The sequence below is a fragment of the Pelecanus crispus genome, chromosome 9, assembly GCF_030463565.1.
Source record: "Pelecanus crispus isolate bPelCri1 chromosome 9, bPelCri1.pri, whole genome shotgun sequence".
Lineage (NCBI taxonomy): Eukaryota > Metazoa > Chordata > Aves > Pelecaniformes > Pelecanidae > Pelecanus > Pelecanus crispus.
This window is the reverse complement of record NC_134651.1, coordinates 32124801-32144513: the sequence shown is the minus strand read 5'-3', so window position 1 is coordinate 32144513 and position 19713 is coordinate 32124801. Positions and strand designations below refer to the sequence as shown.

The window sequence follows — 19713 nt, the reverse complement described above, 5'->3', positions numbered from 1 at the left end:
GAAGACCTCCATCCAGAGGAACCTCTTCCCACCCAGCAGTCTGAGCCCCTGAGGTCTGAGTTGCCACATGCACATTTCCCATAGCCAAACACAAGATCCCTCCCCCTTCTCTGTGCCCTGCACAGGCACATCTGGGAACAGGCTGTAGAAAATGCTGTTGGACTGCTGGAACTGACACCATGATGCGATCTGTGAGTGGGGGACATTTCCTGTCCAGGTTCAGCAGAGCTCCTGGCTGTGCTGACTGTGACCCGAATGAGCCGGGACTGGTGTCTCCTACCCCTGGGAGACAGTGCAGTTGGGCAGGAAAAGGCTCCTGTTTGCTATAGGAAGGCAGCACCGCAACCGGTCTGGGTTGCGAAGCATTTGGGGAAGATGCCAGTCTTGCCATTGCAGCGTCCTTCAAGCCAGTCATCGTTCACTGGGAAAACATAAAGGAGCAAGATGAGCCCTGGCCCATATAAGTGGGGTTAGCGAGAGTTTTCATGGCTGGAATTTAACTCTGGGCAAAACCCAGTGCAAGCCTGTACCTCCTGAGTGTATGAGCTTGAGACAGTATTGGAGAAGCCATCTATTCCCCAGACCCTCCCTACAGCAGACTCCAAAAGCCTGCCCCAGTATAGCCTGCAGGCAGGACTGGAAAGCTACCTTCAGAGAGAATATCCAGCACATCTCCCTTGCTGAACTCCAGGTCCCCCGGTCCCTGTGCAGGGTAAGAGTGCTGAGCCAGCATCCGGTAGAGGACAGGTCTGCCCAAATAGGAGTCCGAGTCCTACAGGAGAAGTCAGCATGGAGGTTGTAAGGCAAAGCAAAGATTTGAGTCCAGCACAGCAGAGAAGCTTGTCACAGCCCACATACCTGGCAGCAGAGTGTCAGCCTGCCATCTGTCAGCTGCTGCCACATCTTCCCTAGATCCTCTTCTCCCGAAACTGCACCCAGTTCTTTGCCATCCGAATGCCTGTAGCTGCAAGGGTTCATTAACATGGCTCAAATCATCTCACTTAAAGCCAAACTTTGAGGCAAGCCTAGCCCTCTAACATCTTCAGTCTCTCAAAGTCCCCTTTGTAAGCCAGCTTTGAGCTTGTCACCTTGCACAATGATATGGGGCCACCCTGCATGCTTAGTGGGCAGAAATGGCACTGTCAGGGAATGACTGTCACCTCCTCACATACTTACTTGAGGGGAAGATCCTAAACTCTCCTGATTACACTGACTGTGTGCCCCCAGGGATGTCACAGTCAGGGAGACCTCACCCCAGGACTAAGTCCCAGATTGCTCTGCATTGATCCTAGTGTATCTCAAAGGCTGAGGTGAGCAGGAGAAAGTCCAATATACAGAAGCTGCAGCTGCACAGTGTTTTTCCTTCTGTTCCCCCATTTCTTGAGCATGGTACAGTTTCCTGGGAAAGACCCTTTAGTCTCCAAAGCCCATGGATCATACACTGTTCTCAAAACCAAGACCCATGGTAAGGTTAGCCCTGCAAGGAAGCCTGTGTGCTCACATCTTTGCTGAATCTCTGCTAGAGTGCTTTGACCCCAATTAAATGTTCCCAGGAGACCAGATGCAGGTCTGTATCCTCAGGGGAATGGCTGCTGCTGCCCTGTCACACACACTCATGCACTGAGAGTGCTGGAGGGCCCGGCTATGCCACAGCATACCTCAGCTTCCCTCGCTCTGCCTGCTGGCCGAACCGCTCCCTCAGCAGAGCTCGCAGGTCCAGCAGAGACGGCACCTCGCCTGCCCTCACCACCACAGTGCACTCACAACACGCCCTCAGCACAACAGGTCTGTCCATGCTGGATGAAGCTTCTCCACGGGTTGGTGGGATCTGCTGAGAGATTGGCACCATGGACAGTCTGGTTATTCAGGACTCTTATATCAAGAGAGGTGAAACAGACACAATCTCTTGTCTCAGGGGTACCATGTAATGGTAGTGCAGCATCAAAATGCAGATCTGAATTTCAGAGGGGGAACTACAAATTCAAAGCCTGGGATCAAATGCTCCTCCCATGGCCCAGGAAGCCTGTTTCTGGGTCCAGTCGCACAGATACCTCCCAAACCCAAATATCTGTGTGTAGGGCCCCAATTCCTCCAACTAGCTGGAGAGGTGCAGCCCAGTCACCACATTCTGCTGCCTGCTGTCTGAAGTACAGCTGACAAAAAATTACTCCAAAAGCCCTACAAGGAAGGGTGGCAAAGACAAAGGGAGCAGAGGTGATCTGCAGCTGGCACTGCCAGAGAGGTACTGTCCCCAAGTGGACACAGGATCGATTCTAGCTCCATCACACACAGTGGTTGGTAATGACATGGAGGTGCACCAGAGGACATCATCCCAGAAGAATGCAAATATGAATGAATTGTGGTACCCAGACTGACAGGGACAGAAAATGCCATACAGCAGGAGGGGGAAAGGGACAGCAGGTAGTTCAAAGACAGCTCTCTTGCAAAATGGGCTGTAAAGTGCATGCCTCTAAAAATGTTGCTGTCTCTCGGACTCTTGGTTCCTTGGAAGGTACAAAAGGGCACTGCCCTGGTAAGCCTCAACCTCAGGCTGCCTCACAAAATTGTATGGTCACAAACTTGGGAGTGGTGGAGGAAAGACCACATGGGAGCCTCTCTTTGGAATGGGAAAATGGGCAGAGGAAGAGTTTTTTCCAGTGATGTTGGTGCGGCTCAGGAATTTTGGAGGATCTGGCTAGGAATCTTGGACTTTTCAGAGCCTTGATCTCTTGAGGCTGTGCCAGCTTTGGCTTGTGAAACACCTTACCCTGAAGTCCATTTGGGCACCAGCATCATTTGCAGAGGCATCTTCTCCCCCAGGAGATTCTGCAGAACAAAACAAGAACAGAGGAATAGTGCCTGCAGTCAGCAGAGGCCCCCAGTAGCTCTTCTGCAAACTGATAGCACACATGCAGCCACAGCTGCAGTGAGCAACCAGCCTCCCCACACACCCCTAAAGCAGGGGGGTTTGGGCACAGCTTCACGTAACACCCACTGAAGTCCCTGGCTTGGGGGACTACCTGGCTTCTGCTTCACATGGAGTCGGCTGGGAGGCACCTGGGCAGGGGGGAGGGGAATCCCATTGCTGATCTTCTGCAACAGAACAACATCAGAAAGGAGTGAGCAGAAGACACTGGAGATTGGGCAAGGCTGGTGTGCGTGACAGAGGCTGCAGCCAGTTATAAATTTCTGGGTGTAACCCCAGAGAGCCACAGGGAGACCAGTTGATTAACTGGCTGGATGAGGCAGAGCACTCCAGGCTCTCAATGGCCTCTGTAGCTCTTGTGGACAGCAGGGGTGATGAGAGATTTGGTGGGACATTTTCTTGGCCTCCTGCCCCTTGTTGAGTAGGTGCTGGAGCAGAGGGAGGTTGCTCACACTGCATTGAGGGCTCTCCCCACCATCTGCTGGCTCGCTTGGGAACTTGGGCTGGTTCACAGTGAAACATCCGTGGAGCAAATGCCCAAATGTATGCTATGGCCAGGGATTCATTTGAGGGGGGGAGGGGGGGCAGGGAAAAACCCAAACACAGCAACATCAGAACAACCATGTCCTTCAGAAATCTCTCACAGGAAATAGGGGTCTGAGTTGCACCTTTCCGCACTGGGTTCAGATAGAAAATGATCTGGGTCATGTGTGGACGTGCCTGTGGTGGAGATGGGAGATAAAGGAAGTTTTCCTAAGTCAAAGGTGAGGCTTTAGGGCTTAGGCGCATGGCCTCAAGGCAAAAAGTAGTGCCTGTTTAAGATATTACTATCCCACTGCAGATTAACCTGCTCTCTGCTGGTGAACATGTGAACACTCCTCACCCACTTCTGTGCTACATGTAGTGGCTGCAGACATCACAGGAGCAGGCTGGACAAACACACGCCTCAAGCTCTCAAACTCCTCATTGTGTTCCAGTGGCTCAACAAGTTACAGGGGTTCAGGAGAGCTGTGGCAGCTGCTCATCTTTGTGTACTCCATCAGCCCACAGCAAGTAAGAGGCAACACCACCTAGATTAGCCTGTGATGCAAGCCACTGTGGCTTGGATACGTGTCTAAGCTCCCAGATGTTGCTCTAAAGAGATCTGATGTACAGAAAAAAATAAGCATTTTTCCTGCTCTTAACTCTTCTGTTGTTCCAGTTCAAGAGCACTTGGTCTTCGCTCAAGATGTCTAAGCTGAAACACTCTACTTTTCTCCTACACAGTTGTTCTATCCTGTGATAATCTTACAAAAAAACGTCCCAAATGTATTTCTTGGTTCCTTCCTCACCCCTGGTTGCAAGGTTGTCAGCTCACCCATTTGTCCATCTTTGAAGCAGGCTCCAGGAGAGAGCTCGGTATGCGCAGCTTCTGCAGAACGCAAAGCAGAGCAGGGTGAGACAGGAGCTGCTGCTGCGGCAGACGCAGCTCCAGCCCACCCAGTTCCATCTTCTGTTAGCCCCACTCTGCACTGCTTCTGCCCTTGTGAAACACCGCTGCCTGCTCACCCTACTGCAACACAAATGTGCCCATGGAGGCAGGGCACAGGGTCAGGTATGGTAGCCCATGCGGTTTGTGGTCAGAAATTGATGAACAAAATCCAAGGGTCTTTTTGCATCTTCTTCTGCTGAAAGTAGTGGTGCTAATTGAGTGGCTGCAATATAACAGACCAAACACCCACCAAGGGTGGATGCTTAGGAAGAAAGCAGCAAGGATGCTGAGGGATACCAGACCAGCAGCATTTCTGTGTCTTCTGACAACCACTGCTATAGAGCTATTAATTTCAACTGATCACTGTGAGTAATTATGCTTCCCCCCCAACCCTGTCCATTATTTTACTTTTTTTGACTTTGAATTTCATCTGACACTTCACTGAGCAGTCAACCAGCACATTCAAATACTTCTGTAATTGTTCACTGTTAGCTCCAGATTCTTCAGGCTATGCTGCATGGTTTGATTGTCTGTCATGGAACATGGTCACCTTAAGAAGCACTATATCACTATCCCTATTACTATATCACTTAGGAATATGCCAAAAAAGGAAAGAAAGAAAAACCTGTTCATTTATGCCCATCCTTTATTTCTATATTTTAACCTGTTATCAGTCCTCAGAGCACTGCCTCTCTTGCTCAAACAGCTCACTGTTTTTTTCTAGTGGCCTTGCAAAGAATCTTTTGACTTTTTTTGGAAACAGGGGCAGATAATACATTCACTGGCTCAACCTAATCCACATATAGATTCTGTCAACAAAAGATTTTCCATGTTGTCATATTTATCTGTTTCTATTCAATCTGTTTACACTATAGTTCCCTAGTCTGCAGAAAGATGTCAGATTTGCTGGGCTTTAATTCCTTAGGTCTTTTCTAGAGCCCTTTATAAAACCTGCCTGCACAGCTGAAACCCTCCCAAGACCTCTCCGAAGTTAATTTAACAGAGGCGCTACACACCAGGTAAGGACCAACCTGTCTCCTAGGCTCCGGTAGAGCTCTCAAGTGACAAACACTGCTCTGAATGGTGGTCCTTGGTGAGGTCTGTTATCCTACATGATTCCACAACAGGATCCTGTATGGTGGAGAGCGCAACTGCCCAAAAAGATGCCCTTGTGGAGCTACAGAGGTGACTGGCAAAGCTTGGTGGGAGCCAAGTGTCAGAGAAATCTATGGTTAGCAACTGGTCTGTGGAAATGAGCTCCTGAACTCATCCTCTGCTCTGCAGTGCTACAGGTGGGTCCCCAAGGAAGGTGCTCAGGGGGTTGCAGCAAGCTCCTGTTCACAGGCAGAGCTGTGGTCTCTGCTGGTGGGGATGGGCTGGAAAGCCCACCCATTTTCCTTACCTGTCCATCGTGTATGGCTGTAGCCCAGCCATCCGCTCCTCTCGTCAGCACAAAGACCAAACTGCTGGCTTTCACTGCCAACTTCTCAGAGTCCTCAGGGTAATAATGGGACAAAACTCGATAGTACCCTGACTCACTGTCTCTGGAAAGAAAGAATGAGAGCACCTTTACTAACCCTGGAGTTCTGGTGCTGGATGGCTTTGATCCAAAACACTGCACTGATCCAAATTAGCATGTGCCAAATGTTTCAGGTGTTGGGAAATTATGTTTTCCATTGCTAGTCTTTGGTCCAACTGGGAGCTTGGAAAACACTCATTTCCCAAATGCAACTGCCCCATTTTCAGCATACTAATAAACGTCCTCCACAACAAAACAATTATTAAACTCAGCCCTGAAATACTGTTGGTACAATAATCACCAAAACAAATTACTTCCATGTTTTTTGAACCAGGCCTGATTTTAGCTCAAGACAGCATGTCTGGGAGTGAGCATTTGGAGGCCTTGTCCTGAGAACTAGGATGGGACAGCTGAGCATCCTCTGCCACTGACTTGGGCAGGCCCCACAACCTCTCTTTGCTTCCATTCCTCAGCCATGGCATGATCCATGCCTGTCTCCCAAGACTATTGAATCAACTCCTGCAAACTGCCCTGAGATTCTTGCATGAGAGGTGCTACTGAACTGCAGTGTCTTTTGCAGCCACACAAGCATCTGCATATTTGTCATTCACTCCACCCTTGTTAAGAAGTGGGTGTGGATCCCACAGAATCTTCAGACAAAGACATCAGAGAACAAAACATGACCTTCTGAATGGAAATAGTGAGAGAAGAGTTAGACCAGGGTGGAACTGAACACTTACCGCAGAGCATCAACACTGGGTTCATAAAAGCCCTGTTTCTGTGGGGAGAACAACAGCATCTATTTATAACAGTACCTCATACAGCAACAGTGTCACCTTATTTACTATCCCTCTGAATACCACACTGTGGTATTTTGTCTTCACTTTTGACCACATTTGTCATACCACAGCACTCAGATAGAAGTCTGCTGCTCCACACCTTACCAGGATGTGCCTTCTATTTCTCCCCCTCCCTCTTTATCCCATCAGGAGGTGAGTAACAAAATCTTTTCCCCTATGCTTTGTTCTAAGAAACTTATATTACAGTGCAAGCCAGCCATGCTTATGCTGACAAATTTACTAAAGTGCTGGGCAAAAGCACGTTGAGCATAGCAAAGTCTCCACTGCTATTCGAACATGGAGAAGAGACAAAAATTCATCTTCAAAGGGCTGAGTCCCTTCCAGCCAGTGCTGAAGCCCACCACCTGGCTTTGAAAGGCCCTGTGGATCTAGTCTGATATTGCACTGTTTTTTTCAATAATATGTTCTTACCCTCGTAGTGTTAGGATCTGAGGCCCTATTTGGAGCTCCATGACAGCTCCGTTCCTCCTTTCACAGCTATGTCCTGCTCACCTGAGGCCTGAGAGGCTCGAAGCCAATGTACTCATCATTGGGAATGATGGACGAGATCACCTGTCAGAGGACAAAGTAATGATTGAATCCAGGCTGGATGAAGAGACTCTCAAACTTCATGCAAGGTTACCTACTCAGACCTATTTCCTTCTGACATCCTAAAGTCAGACATAAAGTAGAGCTATGCACATAGTGGAAAAAGCAGAGCTGGATTCCTGTCCTGGTTTTGGCTGGGATAGAGTTAATTTTCTTCCTAGTAGCTGGCATAGTGCTGTGTTTTCGATTTAGTATGAGAATAATGTTGATAACACACTGACATTTTAGTTGTTGCTAAGTACTGCTTACACTAGTTGAGGACTTTTCAGCTTCCCGTGCTCTGCCAGGTGCACAAGAAACTGGGAGGGGGCACAGCTAAGATAGTTGATCCAAACTGACCAAAGTGGTATTCCATACCATATGACATCATGCTCAGTACATAAACTGGGGGGAGTTGCCTAGGGGGCAGCAATTGCTGCTCAGGGACTGGCTGGGTGTCAGTCGGTGGGTGGTGAGCGGTTGCATCACTTTTTTTTTTTCCCCCCATGGATTTTGTTTCTCTCTCTTGCTGTTCTCCTTTTCATTAAAATAATAACAATAATAATAGTAATAAAAATTGTATTTCAATTATTAAACTGTTCTTATCTCAACCCACGAGTTTTTTTTACTTTTGCCCTTCAGATTCTCTCCCCCATCGCACCTGGGGGGAGGGTGAGCGAGTGGCTGTGTGGTGCTTGGTTGCCAACAGGGGCTAAACCACGACAGTTCCCAAAACAGCTTCAACTGTTGCTGTCCCTGTGTTTTTAGTCTTTCCAAGGTTTCTTTAAAAGTACATGAATGAATCACTTTCCCTTTATTCACATCAGAGCTCTCTGGCCTGTGGCACTTCTGCTGACTGCACTAGTCACAGAAGGGATCAGAGAAATTCACTGACTTGCGTTAAAGGGAGACAAATGCTTCATCATGTCCAAGTGCCTGCCTGTCCCACCAGGAATGCAGCAGTGAGTAGGAGTGTGCTGGAGGAATGTGCTCCGCTTGAAAATTTTGTTGTCAGCAAAAGGACAACCATGGGGTTCCCTAAGTATCTGCTCAGCTTTTTCAGAGTTTAATGTGACCAAGATTGGGAAGGTTTTTTTAGCACCGAAGTACAGTTTTGACAGAAGAGGTGGCAATTCTTACAATTTTCAGCTTCTGTGTCCCAGATGCCTTGACTGGCTGCAAGCCCTGACAATCCTACTCTTGGGTCTCCACCAGTGGAACAGCCAACAGTAATGCTCTCTGGAGATGTCAGAAGGTGGTACTTTAATCTGCTCGCTGTTAATCTTGACAAACAATCACACGCCTGTTACCTTGGGTTTACCCAGGAAATCTTTTGAATCCAGCTGTTCAACTTCCTTCTTTCGCGGTCTGAAAAATTCCCCAAGAGGGACCTGCATGGGCTCTAAAAACAGATGGTCCTAGGGCAGGGAAAGCAGATAAGGGAAAAGCCATCAACTAATATTAAATGAAATATAACAGCAGTGAAAAGGAAGTATAGCTTCCCTGTGTGTGCAAGATCAGCTCCAGGAAGACACTGGGGCAAAAATTATGGCTGCGAACTTGAAAAAGGTCACTCAAGTTTAACAAGCACATACAAACTAAGAGCTCAGAAGCCACTACCCAGTGTTGAGTCAAAGACTAACGCTGTTGCATGGGAAGGGAGGCCAGTGGAGTAAGTTTTATTAAACAAATCTCAGCATTTTTTCTACTTGACTTCAAATGTTTATTTCTCCTCTGTTCAAACACTGAGTAGCATGCTAATAGCAAATATAAATAATACACTAATGTAAAGCACAAACATGATGCAGGAAGAGATGATTAGATTTAAAAAAAGTGATCATTCCTTAGAATGATTACAAATAAGATAAGGAAGTATGAAGGTAGTAAAATAATGAACCCTCCAGGAAGAGTAAATCAGAGATCTGCAAGTTGTTCCTGGTCATAAAAGAGTCTAACAAGAAACTATTATTTAGAACCAACCCTGGAAACAACTTTTATGCTCTACTTAAGCTCTAAATGTGATTGTCATTAAAATCTGAGCTGCCACCAATTGTCACTGAGGCCAAAGGGACTCAAAAACGTCAGCCAGTATCACAAAAAGGAGACCCTCCAAATCTGCACTTAAACACTGCATAAGGCAACTTGTTTTACAGTACAAGTACAAATAGAACTAAGCTCCTAAACAGCAGGGACTAGAAAGTAAACTCCCCCACCTGAGGGGTTATCCCATAATTCTCCACTATGGTGTTTCTGTGGTATAAAGCACCTGGGGGTGATAGAGTTACTTGATCAGCTGAAGCACTAGTTTGGTAGAGTCATCACATGCAAATGGCTTAGACTCTGTTACCAGGTCACCAAGCAGGTAGGTAGACAGGAAAACCCAAAAATACAACAATTAGCACATTCTTATCTCGTATTTCTTAAGTTAAGCCCAATGCACATACCCAGGAACTCATACAGGTGGTCTTACCTGCACCCGCTCAAGGGCCAGGTTCAGGATTGCTGTTCTTCCTTCAGGTCTCCATACAACAGCCTTATCTAGGGTGACTCTGGCCTCCTGCCACTGCTGTAGCCGGCACTGTGCTGCTGCAGTGCTGTACAGCACCTGGAGCAGGCAAAGACGGAGCAGAACTCAGAGGGCTAAGACTGAGCAAACACCCAACACGACTTACTGAACTCAGCCAAGAAACAGGGACCAGGCACTGAAACACCACAGATATAGCAGCAGAACTAATCTACTACCCACTGGCCACGGGAAAGGCACTCTGAGCAGCACAGCTGAAAAAACTTCACAATCAGAGCGGAAAGAGATCTAAGTTGTACCTCCAGGCTAGGTCCTGGGTGAGCTAGAGCTGCTAGCTCTGCTCAAGGCAAGGAGAGTCATGGGGAACGCCAGACGAAGGCTCTAGTACCACACGTTTTAATCTTACCTTTCCTGCACCTGAAAGGCCAGTAAAGATTTTCTTGGCAAGTTGCATGGGGTTTTTTCTGTATGCAACTAAGTAATATTTTTTTGCTGTGCAGAGTAATTCTGACTCCCTTTCACTGCAAAATAACTTAAATGAAACTATTTCACATTGTAGTGGGCTGTGAATGTGCAAACTGTCAGCTGTAGCTTGTTACCCTTTAACAGCTTGTATGTTCAGTGGTGAAGTAGCAAAGTGTGGGAGGATTACAGACTGGGTTTTGGGAAGCCTTGATCTATATGCTGAATTAGGAGTGGGAGGTCTCTTCTTGTCACTGGCCAACAGTCAGTGTATGGAAAAGCTGCTGGCGTACAAGGCAGAAGTGTGGCCTAACAGAGTTAATGTCAGATATGTTGCTATCTTATACGATAGGGTTATCAGCTTGTAAATTGCTTTGTAGTATCTGGATGCAAGCAGTGCTTGGGACAGAGGTGTAGCCAATAGGATGCTTTCCCTTCACTTCTTAAGCATGACAGTAGAAGACTGCTCTTTGGGGGGTGGGGAACAGCCATCCTGAACATCTACAGGAACTGCAGAGGTGCTCCCCCTTGGAGAGGCAAGGCAGCAGTTCTCACTCAGCTCAGAAGTGCTATAGCCTTGCAAGAGGCAAATATTTCTGCATTTTCAAACCACACAGCACATGTCCTCCCCTTGAGAAGATCAGATGCAGCATGTGAGAGACCAAGCAAGGGGAAAGCTGATGGCGCGCTTCTGCAGGAGGATTATGTTTGTGTATTTTGAAAAATGAGCTGCAGGTAGATGTAAGAGCAAGACACAGTTGAATCAGGATGCAAATCCTGAGTCCAGAGTGCCAGCACGGTGAGCACACATGTCCTGGCAATGCCTAGAGTATGTGGAGCGAGGGCCTGTGTGTTCACACCAGAAAGGGTACCAACCTCCTCCCGATGGCCTTGGGGCACTCCTACAGCCCTGTACCTTTCAAAGGGAACCTATTGTTTCTAAGTGTGTGTGAGCTCAGAGAAGGCAGTGCTGTGGCACTGAAACCGTTAAAAACAATGAGGTTTAGGTAATACCACAGATGCCAAGGATAGCTTCTTCCTGCCAGGTATAAGGTGCATGAAAACCGATCGAGACTGAAGGACAGGTTTCTGGGCATGCTTGACTTGAGTTACACAATGACCCAGTGGTGTGGACTCAGGACAGAAGACAAAATGAAACCTCGCAGTAAAGTACAGTTTCTAGGAGTCTTCTACATTCAAACTATTACAAATATTTACAATCAATTCAGACTTAGATCTTTTTTGAACAGGATGTGGCAGGTTTACTCCATGTAACAGTGTAAGAGCTGCAGAGTGAAATCTTACAGAAGCAAAACACAGCTGGCAGCCCAGTGTGTAAGGTAAAACACAGAGGTAATGTTAAGACCAGTTGCTACAGCTGGAAAGACATATGCACATAAGTTTCTTAGAGTCTTCATTATGGACTAATTTTGTTCCTGTCTATACTTCAACCTATTTCAGCTTTTAGAGCTGAGGAGTTCACAAAACTTACATGCATATTTACATGTATGTAAGCGCAAATATTAAATGCATAATAAGCTAAAAACCCCCAATATACAAATTCCTCTGCATCTGCTCTGAACAGTTTTACTTTTCAAACTGCATAATTTGCTAAACTCTTCAGAGATGACATTGTTTTATGACTTCCATGATTAAGTTCCTTTAAAAGAAAAGTGCAAGCAGAAAGTTTTTACTGTTCTAATGTACAGTCTTGAAAAGCTCTTGTGTTACTAATGTCTACTGCTGAATACCCCCAACAGAAGGGAAGGACTGCTGAGAAAAGTTCACTCTTACCTCCCATGCATAGAGTATGTGCCTCAGCCCCAGCTGCTTGTAATCAATGAAGGGATTTTTTCTTAGATGACTGAAGGCCATATGATAGTCAGAGAGAGCCTCTTCGTACCTACAATGCAGAGATGACAGGAAAAACCTGAAACTAAAAAAGCTGAAGACTCTAATTAAAGAAGTTCAGAAATCAAGCTGGCAAAAAAAATGTATTCTCCTCTGTAGATGAAGAGAGCTGCACCAGAGACGTGTGTCATCTTGTAACCACAGAAAATTCCCTGTCCTCGTTGGTAGTTAGAACAAAATGAACATGGTGTGTCTGGGATTATCTGCACAGTTTTACTGATTGGGATGAACAGCAGGTTTTGATACCTGAAATAGAGTCACAGTTCCAAGGAGGAGAAAATGTAAAGAACAGAGATTAACAAATGCTGTGAGCTCCTTGCCCAGCTTGCTGCTGGCAGTTTTGTCCCAGCAGATGTCTCAAGGGAGAAGTGAGGGCTAGGAAACCCCTACTGATGATGAGTGTACATGCATGGTCAGAGCAATTGCGAGCAGAAATTTAGAGAAACTCTAAGGATAAAAGAATTAGTCTGAATTTACACCAGCTATGCAACTGAAATCAAAGCAGGTTCCCACTGAGGCTGCAGGTGAGCTTGGCCAAGAAAAGGTGCCCAGGTGGATGTGGGTGGGTGGGAAGGAGCAGCATCTGATGAGGGAAGGAGCCATGGGGTGCTGGGGGCTGTCACCTCCTCCGGCGGGGGGCAGGTCTCCCAGCTGTGCTGCCCCTGACCTGCTGCACAGCATATGTGCTTGGGGCAGGCTTGCTCCACTTCTGCTAACTGTCACAGTGCTGGGAGCAGAGCAGCGCCAGCTGGGCTCCACCATCCCTGACTGCAGCTCTGCTGGCAGAGGCACAGAGCGTGTAGCCGCTAGACAGGCCATCTCTGAGTGCAGAACTGCTCACTTTAACTCCCTCCCAGAAATAAAGATAGTAATTTTGTGGAAATTAAGACCTGGAAAATATGAGGAAAATAACAGGAAAGAGAATTACTGAACTTTGGAGGTAAGAAAGGACCTGTAAAATCCTCCACTCACCTCTGTGAGCAGGACATCACTGCGATTTAACCCTGGAAACAATGAGTAATCCATCCCATGACACTAGCGGAGCAATCCCCACCTTAAATCAGTGAGATTAAGATCAGGCCCACAAAATCTGCTGTCAGCAGAGAGTGAGAGTCAGGCACTGTGGGCAGCCTGCATTTTTAGGAAGGCCAGGCTCACGTGTGCCATGTGAAGATACACCAAGCAGCGCAATTATATTTTTTTCATTCCCAAAGAAAATCTGAATGGTGACATAACCTCCCGGCAGCCCCGCATACAGGAGCAGCTTCTTTCTCTGTGTGTACAGGACAGTAATGTCATATCTTAGCCGCCCCTGGGGCCCCAGAGTTGTGCAGCTAGTATCTTCTCAGTCTTATCAGAGATAAGACTTGCTGACCTGTGACATGGTTTACAAGGCCAAACTGGACCTTATGAACTGTTTAAGATTGCTGGAAGAAGTGAATTTTAGAATCATAGAATCATTTAGGTTTAGGAATAAAGTACAACTAAAAGGAGAAAACTGAAGACTGAAATGGACATGCGCCTCACATTTCCAGCTGCAGATAGACAAACCCTCTCTGGAAGAAGCCAACGGCTAGGGAGTTGTCCTTCGCAACAGTTTTGTCAAATGCCTAAGGAAAAAAACACAGACACATCCCAAGGATCAGTTAGGATCTCTCCTGTTGAAGCCTGGATGTATGCACCCAGCCAGCCACGTCCAGGCTGCACTTGCACTGGGCACAGAAGCCACCTCTGAGCTCATGACCAGCTCCTCTGGACTGACAGGGCTGTGATCTGCGCTGAGGGGCGGGAGACAGCTCCAAGTCATCTTTCAGGTCTTGGCTCTGTATAAGCTGAGCTTCAGGTTTTTATCCTTCCTTGGGAAAACGGACTGGACATAACAGATGAGATATGTTTGCTGTTCAGCAACTTGTAATGAGAAAACCACGTTGCCTGGAGCAGTTTGCCCTGACAGTGGGAGCAGCAGGACCGGACCAAACAGGGAAGGCTTTTTGAAGCAGCTTATGGTGATGAGTATGCGAAGGAGTGCAAGGGAGAAAGCTGAAAGGCTTCACACTGCACTTACCTGTCAATATTTCTGGTCCAGCTTCCCAGCTAAATACAGGCAAGTATTAGCAAAGCTGGTAGCTGCTCATGGCTGATGGTTCAAAGTAACACTGTGCTGGGAAAAACGTCTTAATGTCTTTCTGAGAAAGCTAGGAGGTATGCTCCTTCACTTAGGATTGCAAAGAAATGGTAGGTAGATAATGAATCAAGCCTGAAACCCCAGACTTTCCTGGTACTGCCTAGACAGGGATAGCGTTACAGGGGTGAAAGTATGTTGCAGGAGGTCAAGGGAGTGACTGTGCCTCTCAACGAGGTGGCGTCTGGCTTCTCCCATGGCTCCGATGGCACACCTTGCTTTAACAGTCTGCTTTACTGTGCTATAAAAGAGAAAAAATAAACAACCAACCGTTGACTTACGTAGAGGCATAGCTGAGGTTCTTCCCAGTCGATGCCCGTTCATCAGCGCTAAAAAGAGGCTCTTGGGCACTGTTGTGCCACGCTCACTGTTGCCCCTTACGGCAATTGCTCTGCCCGGGGCTCCATGGCTCTGCCCCAGCCCTTCCCGCACAGCCTGAGCTTTTCTTACTGCTAATTAATAAACAGCTTAAATGCATCTCCCCACTGGGCAGCTGACAGCCAGCCAGCCAGATGTGCAGACATGCTAGGTGCTGTAATAAAAAGGCTTTTCTTCAGGGCGCTTGCCTGCCTGCACCAGCGCAGGCAGCTGCTCTCCCTTTCCAAAGGGCAGCGGTTTTCCAGCCCAGTGGTTTCTTTTTGGGAGTCTCGACCGCTCGTGCAGGACTGTGCGGGGACACACGCGCCTGCAGGGCCCCTTCTGTCTCCATCACCGCTCGCATTCGTGCTACTGGCTGGACGTGCCGGATACGAAACGCTGGATTCTAATTAGTTTTGAGTTTCAGCATTATTCCCTCAAAAACTGAAAGGGGGAAGTCCTACCGCCGATTCCAGCGTCCCCCCGTCCCTCCCCGTGGATTTCCCAGCCCGGCGCGGCCAGCTCGCCGCCGTCCCCCCGCTCACCCGCAGGGCCTCCCCGGGCCGCCCCGCCAGCAGGTGCACGCAGCCCATGTTGAAACAGATCCTGGACGGCGGGTCCGGAATGCCGGCGAAGAAGTCCAGCGCGGCGTCCCAGTCCCCGCCGTCGGCCGCCAGCACGCCCTGGTGCCAGCGCCTCACCAGCTCCCGGTACGCCATGGCCCGCGGCTGCCCGGGCTGTGCCTGCTCCCGGCTGGGGCCTCACCTGCCGGGCGGGGCCGCTGGGCGGGGAGCGGGCGGACGAGGAACTCCGGCCGCCTCCGCCCGCTCCCCTCCTTCCTCGGCCGGCCTCGGGTCTGCCAGGGGGGCAAGCCGCCCGCGGCCCACCCGTGTCGGGGCCCCGCCGGGGCACAGACCCCGGTGGAAGGTGGGCAGGGGCACCCGGAGGGCGCGGCGCGTCTGAGCGAGAGGGGCGAGGCCGGGGGCCATAAACAGAGCGGGAACCGGGGGGATGCTGGCTCACTCAGCCTCTGGCAGCGAAGGGCAACTGAAAAGCCACCAGCAGAAAGCCCCCGGCAGTGCAGTGAGCGGCCAGGGCTGGCACAGCCCGTAACGCTGGTTTTCGGGTTTTGTTAATTAAATAGTCATTCTCACGACCCTCTAGGAACGCGCGTTAACTACAGTAAGTACGGTAGGCATATGGGCGCCGCCGCGCTCCGGTAAATACGATAAACTCCTCCTGCTCCGGCCCCGCCCCTCAGGGCTCGCCGCGTTGCTGCGGGCGACACCGCCCCCTGCAGGCGCTGTGCATCGGTGACCCCGGAAAAGAGGGCCGACGGGGACGCGGGGCTGGGCACGGGAGATTCCGGGCCCGGTCGAGTTTGCCACACGGAGCGGACGAGTGGGCGTGACGGGGAAGATTTTGAGGAACGGACGCCAGAGTTCCCGTCGCCGCTTCCGGGTTGGTGCCAGGTGAGTGGCAGGAGCCGGCGGCCGCACCGGGGCAGCTCTGAGCTAGGCTGCAGCTCCGCGGAGGCCCAGAGCCGCGGCGGGGCCGCGCCGCCGCTGGGCCCTGCCCTGCCCTGCCCTGCCCTGCGCGGCGGACTTTGGGCCTTGGAAGCCCGAGAGGAGCGGCGGGCGGGGGAGCGGCGGCGGGGCCGCTCCGGGTGTACGCGCTTCGCAGCCTAAATAAAGCCATGAAGCGTCTCTTGGTCTCTCTGGGTGGCGCCTCCCGGCGGGACGCCGGTGCGGCGGCGGGAGGGTGTGCACCTGCCGGTGTTGAGGGTGGCCGGCAGGCTGCGGGCGGCCGCCGCGGGGGCGGCCCCGGGGGTGTCTGCGGGCCAGCCCCTCAGTGCCGGGGTTTGGCTCGGGTGCTGCCGCCGCCCCCCTGGCTGCCGAGGGCGCTCCGCCTGAGGTAAGGCGGGAGCCGGGCTGCCTCCCGCCCTGAGGGGCCGCCCGCGGGCTGTGGCACCCGGAGGGGGAGCGGGGCTGCGGGGCGCGCAGGCAGCCCTGGGGCCGCCAGGTGGAAAGCTGGGGAAGGAGCGATCGGTCCGTGTGTGTAGGGAAGACGACAGTGACTGCAAACGGCGAGTTCGTAATTACAAATAATGACGTATTCTACAGTCTTTGCATTGTTACCTGTCCTGGTTTCGGCTGGGATAGAGTTAATTTTCGTCCTAGTAGCTGGCATAGTGCTGTGTTTTCGATTTAGTATGAGAATAATGTTGATAACACACTGACATTTTAGTTGTTGCTAAGTACTGCTTACACTAGTTGAGGACTTTTCAGCTTCCCATGCTCTGCCAGGTGCACAAGAAACTGGGAGGGGGCACAGCTAAGATAGTTGATCCAAACTGACCAAAGTGGTATTCCATACCATATGACATCATGCTCAGTATATAAACTGGGGGGGTTTGGCCAGGGAGCAGTGATAGCTGCTCAGGAGCTGTCTGGGTATTGGTCGACGGGTGGTGAGCAATTGCATTGTGCATCACTTGCTTTGTATATTATTATTATTATCATTATTATATTGTTATTATCATTACTGTTTTACTTTATTTCCATTATTAAACTGTTCTTATCTCAACCCAGGAGTTTTTCTCACTCTTGCTTCTCCAATTCTCTCCCCCATCCCATTGGGGTAGGGTGAGTGAGCGAGTAGCTGCGTGGTGCTTAGTTGCTGGTGGGGGCTAAACCACAACATTGCCATACGTAATTACACAGACAAACAGTCTTACAGACAAACAGTCTTACAGACAGTTGGAGTGAATTAATTACAACTTATCAATGGAAGCCAAAGGAATCTGTGGCAGTCCTGTTACAGGCAACAATGGAAGTGGTGTGTTTTCAAGCAGCTTAGTTTTAAACAAATGGGTTGAGCCTCGTGTCACTGACTTTAAATGTTTTGGAAAACAGCGAAAAAAAATTAAGTGGGATTGGAAGTACCGTGAATATTGTCCACACGTGGAAAGATTAAATGCATTTTAGGAAAACAAAACCAAGTTTGTTATCCTGATATAGTAGGAGGAATAAAATAAAAGGAGCAGCTAAAACTTTGTAAATAATTAGATACTACAAATACAATGAATGTAGAGATTAAAGGCTAAATAACATATGCTTGAAAAGAGACACCACCACCCCACAACAAACCTAGTGTTCCTTCTTGAGAGGGGATTTCAAGATCTGGTTAAGTCAACTGTTGATATAGTTAGTATCACATACTTGAATTTCTCTGAGGAGTTAGACTCTAGCATGACCTGACAATTTAATTAAACAAAGGTGGTGTTGTATGGCAGTAAGGCAAAATTTAAGAATGAGCTTAGGAACAAATCGGGCCTCTTGATCATGAATTGGAAGACATAAATGAGTAGGCTATTTCCAGTCAGCTACTCCGCTTACCAATTCCTTGTTGAAATGCTAATACTAACTTACATTATCTGAAAGAAGGTTTATAACCTTTGCTGTTAAAGTTTACCAACAACAGACAGGCGAGATGATCAGTGACAAGACATTACTGCTGTAGCCTGGTATGACCTTCCTGGTTAGATGGTTCCAAGTAGGAGAAGGATCATAATATAATGCAAAAGACTCTGTAAAGTCTAGAAACCATGATAGCTTCCTACGAGAAACACAGAGGTGGCAGGATTTAGTTGAATCAGTGATGTAATTTGAACTTTATTGTTGTGGGAAGAGATTATTTGATTGTTGTTGGGTGGGTTTTTTTCTTTTTTTTAAAGAGAATTGAATTGGAGTGATCATGTGTGTGCATATGGTGTTGTTAGAATGGGCTACTAGAACATAATCTTCAGTTACAGTAGCTCAAGTAAGATATGAAAATACTGGAGAGTTTGGAGCAGGCCACAAAAATGCTCTGGTTCTGGAAAACAAGCCACGTAACAGGCTTAATGAACTCAGTTTATTCAGGCACATCCAAGAGAAGAAGGTTAAGTGACTCAGCCACTGTGGAAATCCATGCCTATGGGAAAGTTATATGATAGCTGAATATTTTCAGTCTTTCAAACAAAGACATAATGAGATCCGGTAACTGAAAGTCAAAGCTACACAAATTCTTTTAAACATGACACAATTTCCTAGCAGTGATGGAGGTTAATTATAGGAATAGTTTATGGGAGAGGTTAAAGGCTTGCCATTATTTGGAGGTCTTAAGCTGAAATGATAACAATTTTGAAGATGGGCTTAAACCTGAAATCTTGGGCAATTTGCTGGTGCAAGGATGCCCCTGTGGTTTGGGGGAAATCAGTGAGATTATCAGTGAGTCACCTTCTGGCACTCTGTACTTCTTAGTCTGCTTGGTTGCAGAAATTTTTTTTAATGTGTGTACTGCTTAAAGGGCTGTAGTTCTAAATTAAGATAGTTTTAAGTGATTTTATGCTTTTGGATGAACCTCTGCTTCAAGGGGGAATTCCACATGCTGTTCTTACAGAGGAAAGTTAAAGTAGTGTGTTTCTTAGTCCACTGTTCTTTAAATCATCAGAGTTTGGCCACAGAGAGCAGACACTGGGTTGGGCAAACAGGCATGCTATACTAGTTCAGAGAATCCCCTCCCTCATTTACTATGTCTTCCCCATATGTTTGCACTTTGATCCAGATTTGAGGTCAGGAAGGGGTTTCCAGCAAAGTCTGATTTGTTAAGGCATCATACAAGTTTTTCACCCTCAGCAAGAGCATAGTTTTCAGGCTGGAACTTTGTGCTGGCACTGTTTTTATCTCATCAGGTTCTTTTAAAGGGATTTTGGGATCTGTTTGTCTCAATGTATTGTTCCAATAGGATGAGAGTGCTTTCAAGGTAGTAGGTTTTACAAAAGGATATTGGATGATAGCGTCAACTACAGGATCTGTTGATTCTGAAATTATGACTTTTAAATATAAATAAATAAATAAATCTATCTCCCTGTTCTTCCATGAATAGTGAAA

The 19713-nt window shown here is 48.3% G+C and overlaps 2 protein-coding genes across 2 annotated transcripts in view; one reads left to right on the top strand and one right to left on the bottom strand.

The window, feature by feature from the left end:
• Positions 1 to 323: 323 nt before the first annotated feature.
• NOXA1 (NADPH oxidase activator 1) lies at positions 324 to 15498 on the bottom strand. Its single transcript, XM_075716992.1, has 15 exons — positions 15325 to 15498; positions 13768 to 13850; positions 12124 to 12232; positions 9814 to 9948; positions 8654 to 8761; positions 7269 to 7328; positions 6657 to 6694; positions 5800 to 5941; positions 4284 to 4337; positions 3021 to 3093; positions 2768 to 2826; positions 1659 to 1828; positions 859 to 964; positions 649 to 772; positions 324 to 421 (listed from the first exon to the last, which is right to left on the bottom strand). Exons 1-15 carry the CDS (start codon positions 15496 to 15498, stop codon positions 324 to 326), a joined length of 1533 nt encoding a protein of 510 aa, XP_075573107.1.
• A 480-nt stretch (positions 15499 to 15978) lies between these two features.
• EXD3 (exonuclease 3'-5' domain containing 3) overlaps positions 15979 to 19713 on the top strand; it is a 292624-nt gene continuing 288889 nt past the window's right edge. The window contains 3 exon segments of the mRNA XM_075716908.1: positions 15979 to 15998; positions 16041 to 16116; positions 16118 to 16251. Of these exon segments, the coding sequence (XP_075573023.1) occupies positions 15979 to 15998; positions 16041 to 16116; positions 16118 to 16251 (230 nt within the window).

Coding starts and splice junctions, on each gene's coding strand:
- NOXA1 (XM_075716992.1), bottom strand. CDS start 15,498: ATGGCGTACCGGGAGCTGGTGAGGCGCTGGCACCAGGGCGTGCTGGCG. Junction 9,949..12,123: donor ACATACTCTATGCATGGGAG/GTAAGAGTGAAC, acceptor TGCCTGCTCCAG/GTGCTGTACAGCACTGCAGC. Junction 6,695..7,268: donor TCGAGCCTCTCAGGCCTCAG/GTGAGCAGGACA, acceptor TTCTCCCCACAG/AAACAGGGCTTTTATGAACC.